Source organism: Gracilinanus agilis, chromosome 2, assembly GCF_016433145.1.
Source record: "Gracilinanus agilis isolate LMUSP501 chromosome 2, AgileGrace, whole genome shotgun sequence".
In the NCBI taxonomy this organism is placed as follows: domain Eukaryota; kingdom Metazoa; phylum Chordata; class Mammalia; order Didelphimorphia; family Didelphidae; genus Gracilinanus; species Gracilinanus agilis.
Window position 1 is genome coordinate 237,105,743 of NC_058131.1, and position 9,007 is coordinate 237,114,749.

Consider the following 9,007-nt stretch of genomic DNA (forward strand, 5'->3'; position numbering starts at 1 on the left):
AAGGAAGGAAGGAAGGAAGGAAGGAAGGAAGGAAGGAAGGAAGGAAGGAAAGCAGAGTCACTAGATGTAAGAGTGTACAAAGTGTATAAGATATAAGAAGACTCAAAAGGTGTAGAGAGGAGGCAGGCTATGAAGAACTTTGAATACCAAACACAGTATTGTTTATTTGATCCTAGAGAGATAGGGAACCACTAGAGTTTATTGAATAGGGGAGAACACATAGTCAGATCTGTGCTTTAAGAGGCTCTCTGGGCCTCAGTTTCCTCATATGTAAAATTGAGATTGTGAAGCCTTGCCTACTTCCCCTTTGTTGCTTGTTAGAAAATTCTTTATTAACCCAGTGGAATTGCACATCGGCTACGGGAGGAGGTGGGGGGAAGGGAGGGAAAGAACATGAATCTTGTAACCATGTAAATATATTCTAAATTAATTAATTAAATTTTCCCAAAAAAATTCCTTAGCATATTAAATATTGATTTGTTTTTCAATTTCCATACATTGTTCCTAGTTTTCCCTTATTGTCTGGGTGACAATCCTTCAAATTCTTGTAGGGGAGGTACTATATCCTCCCTAAGTCTTCTCACTTCCAAGTGAAACATTCCCAGTTGAGTCATTCATACAACAAGCATTTACTAAACATTTTCAATGTATCAAGTACTGTAGAGGGTTCCAAGAAGGCAAAGAAAGAACAAAACAAAGAGTACCTGCCCTCAAGGAGGGAGTGACTCTATTAAGAGGTAGTTTCCTAGTAGAAAGGTAGTTTCTAAACACACACACACACACACACACACACACACACACACACACTGCATGCATGTGTAATTCTCAGGAGGAAAGTAATAGCAATTGGGAGAATCTGGACAGACTTTGGATAGCTGACTGATCTTGATAGAAACCAAGGATTTCATGAGGCATTAGATTGTAAGCTTCTTGAGGGCAAGGACTGTTTTGTGCCCTTTTTTGCATCCCCAGTGTTTTAGCACAGTGCCTGGCACATAGGTGTTTTTTGTCCTTCATATTGAAGAAGCCCAGTGACATCATGAGGTGACATTTTGATTTGCCCATGAATTGGATTAAAGTGAGGCAGAGTTGCACAGAGTCGTCAGCCTCATTCTCTCTTCTAGAGTCATCCAAATCTAGTGGCAAGAAAAAAGCCAGGCTGCCTGATGATTTCCTGAGATTCAGGGGATGACCTTGGCTTCTTCCATGTCCAACCAAGCTCTAAGCACTCCACAATACTTGCTTCAACTGCTTTCACTGGAACAAATTGCTCTCATCTGCCCATTCTGTTGTGGGAAAGTCTTCACATGCTGGGGGTAGACACCCCCCAAACTCAGATGAGTTTGTGGGCCATTGATTATTCTCAATCTGGTTTAGTCAATCTGCTGAGATTATTTCATTAGAATATGGCTGCTGCACATGTTACAGCTTCTCAGAGCCACAGGTGAGATTTGGGTGACAAATGGACACCAAAAGTGGATGTGCAGCCCTGAAAAGCCCTGAAAAACATCAGAGGTGCTAGTCTTCCCTGAACGCCATATACAGCCTGCCTTGGCACATAAAAGGCACTTATAGATTGATGGATGGATGGATGAGATAAAAGTGAGAAGGGAGAACATTTCAGCGATAGGGAATCATCCTCTGCAAAGATGCAGACGGCAGATAGAAAGTCACTTATGGAAGGCAAAGAGTTCATTATGGAGAACATTGTATAATAAGCCTAGAACAACAGACCAAAACCAGATTGTGAATAGCTTTAAATGCCAAATGGAGTTTTTATTTGCTCCTTGAGGCAGCAGGGAATCACTGTAGCTCACTGAACAGGGGAGTCAAAGCTGTGCCTTAGTCCTGGCAATGTATCCTCTGTATGGAGGACAGACTGTAGAGGACATAGATGAATCCATTAGGAGGTGATTGCAATCATTCAAACAAGGAGCTAAGGTGGTCTCCCATGTGAGTGGAGAGAATGGGATGGGCACTAGAGAGTTTGCGGGCATAGAATTAACCACTTCCTTGAACAGATGGAATAAATTCAAGGCACATGTTTATCATCTTGATTGCCTCCCTCTGCGTGCTTTTCAGACTTCCTGAAAATATGAATTGAACACCTTTTTGCAGATATAATCTGACCAGGGCAGACAGAGCACAAAGGGATTATTGCTTCCCTATTCTTGGAAGCCATGGCCCCATTAGGGTAGCTTAAAGCAGAATTAGCAGGGGCAGTAAGCTGGTTCAATGGATAGAGTGCCAGGCCTAGAGATGGGAGGTCCTGGGTTCAAATCTGACTTCAAACACTTCCTTGATGTGTGACCCTGAGCAAGTCACTTAACCCCCATTGCCTAGCCCTTATAACTCTTTTGTCTTGGAACCAATACACAATATTAATTCTAACATGAAAGGTAAGAGTTAAAACACACACATACACACACAGAATTAGCTACTAGGGATATAGTGGATAAAACACTAGGTTGGGAGTCAGGAAGACCCAAGATCAAATCCAGTCTCAGACACTGGAGACCCTGGGAAAGTCACTTAACCCTTGTATACCATAGTTTCAGCATCTGTAAAATGAGGATAATAATAGCACCTACTTCTCAGGGTTGTTGGGAGGAATCAAATGAGATAAAAATTACAAAATGTTTAGCATGGAGTCTGGCACATTGGAAATTTATATAAATGTTTGCTATTATTGATATTTTATGGCTTCAACATCACTCTGATTCACACTGAACTTGTGGTCTACTAAAACTCCTGGATCTTTTTCAGATGAGTTGAACCCTAGTCACATCTCACCCATCTTGTACTTGTGAAACTAATTTGGAGGCAGGGAGGGTGATGAATGAATAAGAATCCCCGAGAGGCAGACAGGTTTTGAACGAGTGTAATGAAAATCCATTCATATTTACTTGAAACTCTAAAGTTTAAAAAGTGTTTTTCTCACTACATCCCTGTGAGACAATATAAGTATTCATCGTATTTTATTCATGAGGAAAAATGAAATGTTATAGTTAGTGAGCATTGGTGCCTGACAGGGAGGACGCTCGTGTCTGTTGAATCCAAGACCCCATGCTCTTTTTCTGCCATATCAATCTGCCTTTCATGAAGATATGAATCTGTTCCCAGCTCAATCCGGGATTCTTGAACCAAAGAAACCCTCCAGAGTTCTCCTTGAAGTGGGCCAAAAGTTCAAGACAGCCTGGAAACCAGGGCAGCCACCTATGAACTCCCACTTCAGGGATGGTGCCTCAGGACTCCCCTAAACTGTATCTGGACTTGGCCCCAAGCAAAGGTGCTTCAGCTGAGGGAGCAATAAAGCCATTAACTTCGTTGGCCAAAAAGCATTTGATTCAACATCCACTGACATCCTGCATCTAGACTAAAGCCTTTCCTTTTATTGTCATGCATATTCAGCACATAGAGGAGCTGTAGATAAGAGACTGAACCTGAAGTCAGGAAGAGCTAAAGCAGTGATGGCAAACCTATGACACACATGTCAGCACTGACACATGTAGCCATTTTCAATGACATGCCATCTCATACAGAGAAGTATGGGACCACATGTCAAGGATGAAACATTCACTACAGTGTAGTGTAGACACTCTGTGCACTATAGAGGGCAATTCTACCTATATTAATTTACTTATTCTGGTTTATTAAATACAGTTATATATTACAATTATACATTTTTGTTATTTAAACTATAAGTATCACGGAATTATGGTTTTTTTCTTGAAGTGACACACCACCCGAGTTATGCTCAGTTTTTTGGTGAATTTTTTTTTTAAACCCTTACCTTCCATCTTGGAGTCGAATACTGTGTATTCGCTCCAAGGCAGAACAGTGGTAAAGGTAGGCAATGGGGGTCAAGTGACTTGCCCAGAGTCACACAGCTGAGAAGTGTCTGAGGCCAGATTTGAACCTAGGACCTCCCGTCTCTAGGCCTGGCTCTCAAACCACTGAGCTACTCACATGCCCCCTTTTGGTGAATTTTGATACACCAAACTCAAAAGATTGCCCATCACTGAGTTAAAGTCTAATCTCATTCCTATTACTATCACCTATGTAACCATGGAGTCAAGTCACTTAGCTATAAAATGATAGATTTAGACTTGAGGGTCCCTAAGATTCCATCCCACTCTAAGTATAATGATCCTATGGTCTCATGACCTCTCTGAGACTCAGTTTCTTCGTCTGAAAAATGGAGATAAAAACAAGGACATTCATTGGGATCAAATGAGAATTTTCTTGCATAATATTAAAATATTATATAAATCCTAGCTATTATTATTATTTATAAAGTGACAATAATAATACACCTCAGGGTTGCATTGAGGTTCATGTATAGTCAGTGTACATGAAGTGCCTTGCAAACTTTAAAGTGCTATAAAAGTACAAGTGATGATTGAATTGAATAATTATGAAGACATGTCATAACATAACTTTCTTTCCAGTTTTATGGCTTACAGAGCCCTTTCCTCCCAATGACTCTATAAAATAGGTATTATTGTTATTCAGTCATTTCAGTTCTGTCTGTTTGTGACCCTTTTTGGGATTTTCTTCTGAAAGATATTGGAGTGGTTTGCCATTTCCTTCTCGAGCTCATTTTATAGGAGAGGAAACTGAGGCAAAACAGGGTTAAGTGACTTCACCAGCGTCACACAGTTAGCAAGCATCTGAGGCCACATTTGAACTCAAATCTGAGTACCTAGCCACTTAGCTGCTCTTATAAAGTAGGTAATATAAGTATTATTATGTCCATTTTATAGATGAGGAAACAAGTTTCAGAGAGGTTAAATGACTTGCCCAGGACCACACAGCTAGGATCAAAATCGGACTTTTAACTTAAATCTTCAGGATTTCAAAACTGGTATACTTTTCATTATACTATGCAGAGGGACAAACTCAAAAGGTCCATCTAGATGAGCTAAGTTCAATTTTTAAAAAATCTGTTTAGTGTCAAAAGTCACACTCTATGATGGAGTGGCACACATGTGATATATAAGAAGGTAAAGAAATTCAGAAGTTACCTCTTCTCCCTTGAGGGTGATGATCCTGGAGTTGGGGATCTTTGCTCGGGGTTTTGCCCGCAACAACTCCTCATAACTCTTCCGTTCTGCTCCATTTCCATATAGCACTTGCAATTTCCAAGCGGCTTCCTCCACTGCATTATCTTGGTCCCAAGAGTCATCTTCTCCATCCTCCTCCTCTGACCTTTGCAAGAGTTTGGTGAGATTCCGCAGCTCCTCCTTCCACTCCTATCAATGCAGAGCAAGACCACAGACCTCGGAATACAACCTCAGATCAGTGGAATAATTTGCTCTGTCACCCCCCTGCCTGGTACCTACAATCTCCTTCCCATTCCAGGGGACCTTCTAGGTCTCATGGTCTAAGGAAGTATAGGTTGTGTGTGATGTGAATGCTGCTGACTCAGAGGATCATAGAACTTTGGAGGTAGATGGGATGTCAGAGACCATCTTGTCTAATCTATACCTAAACAGGAAGCTCCCCCCCTTACAATATACTCAGCATATTGTCATCCAGACTCTTCTTGAAGACTTCCAATGAGGCAAGAAGTAACCTGACTCTCTTATAGAAAGTTCTATTAGGACTCAAATATGACTTTCAAAAAGATCTGATAACAGAAGCTAATCTCATGCCTATTACTATTACCTATGGGACCACAGAACCAAGTCACCTAACCTCAAAACAGATCTAGAAAATACATCAGATAGAGTCCTGATTGAGGAAATCCGAAAGGGGTGGGGGAGGAAGGCGGCAGGGAATAGTGATTTTTCTACTCTATGCCAACATAGAGATATTGAAAGGTCTGGGAATTCTGGAAATAGGAACCAAAGATCAGCCCAACTTGTAGAGGGTGCAGAAATGCATGCACTGGCAGCTTTCTTGTTCACCACCCAAATCTGGGTCACAGATAAAGAATGGCTGAGGAGGGGAATTGCCTCTAGGGTTTTACTCTAGGACAGTGATTTCCAAAGTGGACATCACCACCCCCTGGTGGGTGCTACAGTGATAATGGCCACAGGTACATTTATCTTTCCTATTAATTGCTATTAAAATTTTAAAAATTAATTTCCAGGGGTGCTGGGTAATATTTTTTCTAGAAAGGGGGCGGTAGGCCAAAAAAGTTTGGGAACCACTGCTCTAGGATGAGGAATGATTAAGGCTAATTGAGAAGCAAGTAGAAACTATTATCATTCTGACTTCTTCCTCCCCACCCCCACAGAGCAGAGTAGAGTCTCAGTTCCATATTTCAGACAAAGCTAAGAAAAACTCAGCAATGGAATAACCAGGACAAGAATCTCAGATCAAAGAGAAGCCTACACTTGAGTTATACTGAACGAGCAGAATTTTCCATCTAGCTGATAGTGGCTGAGACCAGTCTATTGTTGTATTATTGTTGGGACTGGAGTCTACTGGAACTCCAACCAGGGAAAGTCCACAGGTGTTCTCAGAACCAAACCAAGTTCAGGAATTTGAAAGACTCAGTCCAGAAATCTAATGATCAGACTTTGTCCTGAATCAGAATATGATGGGATTGCTAAAAGTTTCCCCAGCAGATCACTAAAAGTTTCCCCAGCCTGAACTGTCCCTGACAACCTGGAATAACAGATCACTTAATACTCTCAGAAAGGAGCAACAGGACCAGACCAGTCCTTCCCTTCAGATGTGTGCAGAACCTGGCCCTAGCATCAAGTCCAAAGTCAGAAAACATGCTGGGAAAATGAGCAAACAAACAAAAAAAGAATACCACCATAAAAGCTATTGTGTTGATAGGGATTCTCAAGATACAAAGGGAGAATTTTCTTTTTGTTTGCTCATTTCTCCACCCTACTTTCTGACTTTGAATTATAAAGGAGCAGAGAATTTGGAATATATTTCAGAGGAAATGTATTGGTCCTACAGCCAAGAATTACTTTCTCAGAAAATTTAGGTATAGCCCTACAGAGGAAAAAAGCATAGATAACTTTTAAAAACTTGGGAACTCTGATCAACTGAATAGCCAATCAGGGAACTCATGGTAAAACATGTTCCCCTCTCCTGATACAGATATGATAGACTTAGAGTACAATCCACCACCTTCTTTTTGGACATGGCCAATTTGTTTTGTTTGACTGTGGATTATAATAGAGCTTTTTTTTTTTTCCAGAGATGGAGAAGAGAGAGAGAGAGAGGTTGGATTTTTGTTCATTGAAAAAAAGAAGCAATGTGAGTTAATAATACAACTTTTTTTTGGTTAGGCCTGTGATTTCACCAATAGAGGGAGCTTTGAATGAAGAAATTCCTTCTACCAATGCAGATTGCACTGTGACAGCATTTTAGAGGTTTTCTATAAAAATGTAAAAGCTAGGCACCATTGGTCTTTGTGATGTCCTAATTTCCTCATGGACACTGACAGAGGAAGTGACTTGCCCAGGATCACACACTCAATATGTCAGAGATAGGACTTGAATCCCAATCTTCCTGATTCTAAGGTAAGCTCTTTATCTAAATAAGTCACTCTGCCTTTCACAGTAGTATATGGCAATCCAAAAAGCTAATATAGAGACTAAAAATAAAATTTAATTTTTTTAATTAAATTTATTTCAGGGTCACATTAAGAAACATCAATTCCAGGCATAAGGAAGTGATAATTCCTCCATATTCTTCCCCAATCCAATCATATTTAGAGTACTGTGTTGAATTAGAGGAACAACATTTTAGAAAGCACATTGATAATCTGGAGAAAGCATCCAGAATGGTAAGTAGCTTGAGTCCATGACTTATATAGATCAGTTGAAGAAATGGGCTATTTAGCCTGAAAGAACTATGATAACTGACTTAAAGCATTTAAAGAGGTATAGACCTTAGATTAAATTTACTCTGTTTAGCCCTAGATGATACAATGGCTGGAAGTTGTAGAGGCAAATTTGGGACTGATGTCAGGAAAAACTCCCTAATAATGAAAGCTATTGTCAAATAAAACAGACTGCCTTGGGAAACCTTATTGTTGGTCTTAAAGCAAAGACTAAATGATCACTCATTGGGTATGATGTAGTAGAGGTCTTTTTTTAAGATATAGATTGGACTTGCTGGCAGCTAAGGTCCCTTCCAAATTTGAGATTCTGGGTGGTTCTGTGTAAGACCTTCTTGATCTATTCTATGGGGCATCAGTTTCCTCACCTATAAAATTGAGAAAGTCAGACTCCACAACCTCTAAATTCCCTTCCAACTATCAAGCTAACATTCTTTGATTGTACCATTCCCATAAAATAAACTCTCATTCAAAAAGGCACAAGCTCTCTTTATAATAATTTAAAAGTCACCTTGGTCCTTTATGGTTCTCTAATTTCCTCCAGAAATGCAGGAGTAGGGGGCATCTGGGTGGCTGGGTAGATTGAGAGCCAGGCCTAGAGATGGGAGGTCCTGGGTTTAAATCTGGTCTCAGATTTCCTAGTTATGTGACTCTGGATAAATCACTTAACCCCCATTGCCTAGCCCTTACCGCTCTTCTGCCTTAGAACCAACACACAGTATTGATTTTAAGATGGAAGCTAAGGGTTTAAAAAAAAAAAAAAAGAAAAGAAATGAGGAGTGTCAGTATTCACAGTAGATACTCAGAAGGGGAAGAGAGACTTACCTGGTCAGAGAGAAGATGGATTTTGGCCTCATACTGTTCACAGCTGCTGGAGCTCACTTGGACTATGCAGGATGTGCATGTACTCTCTCCTGACACAGGCAAAAACATTGCCTGATGGATGATGGCATTAAGCAGAGAACTCTTGCCAGCTCCACTTGCTCCAAAGAGTCCAATGTAGATGGGGTCCAAGGATGGCTTTCCAATCAGGGCAAGAAGTCGGTTTCTATAAAAATAAAACAGAAATGAGTTTTTTTAATGCTATTGGTGTTTGATTGTTTGTTTTTTTTTAACATCACCAAAGGAAGGAAGGAAGGAAGGAAGGAAGGAAGGAAGGAAGGAAGGAAGGAAGGAAGGAAGGAAGGAAGGAAG

General features: G+C 40.4%; 1 protein-coding gene across 1 annotated transcript in view; it reads right to left on the reverse strand.

The window, feature by feature from the left end:
- NUGGC (nuclear GTPase, germinal center associated) overlaps positions 1 to 9,007 on the reverse strand; it is an 85,850-nt gene that overhangs the window by 59,023 nt on the left and 17,820 nt on the right. The window contains exons 2-3 of the mRNA XM_044659606.1: positions 8,639 to 8,861; positions 5,028 to 5,255 (exon numbers count right to left, since the gene is read on the reverse strand). Coding sequence (XP_044515541.1) covers positions 5,028 to 5,255; positions 8,639 to 8,861 — 451 coding nt within the window. The remainder of the gene's footprint in view (positions 1 to 5,027; positions 5,256 to 8,638; positions 8,862 to 9,007) is intronic.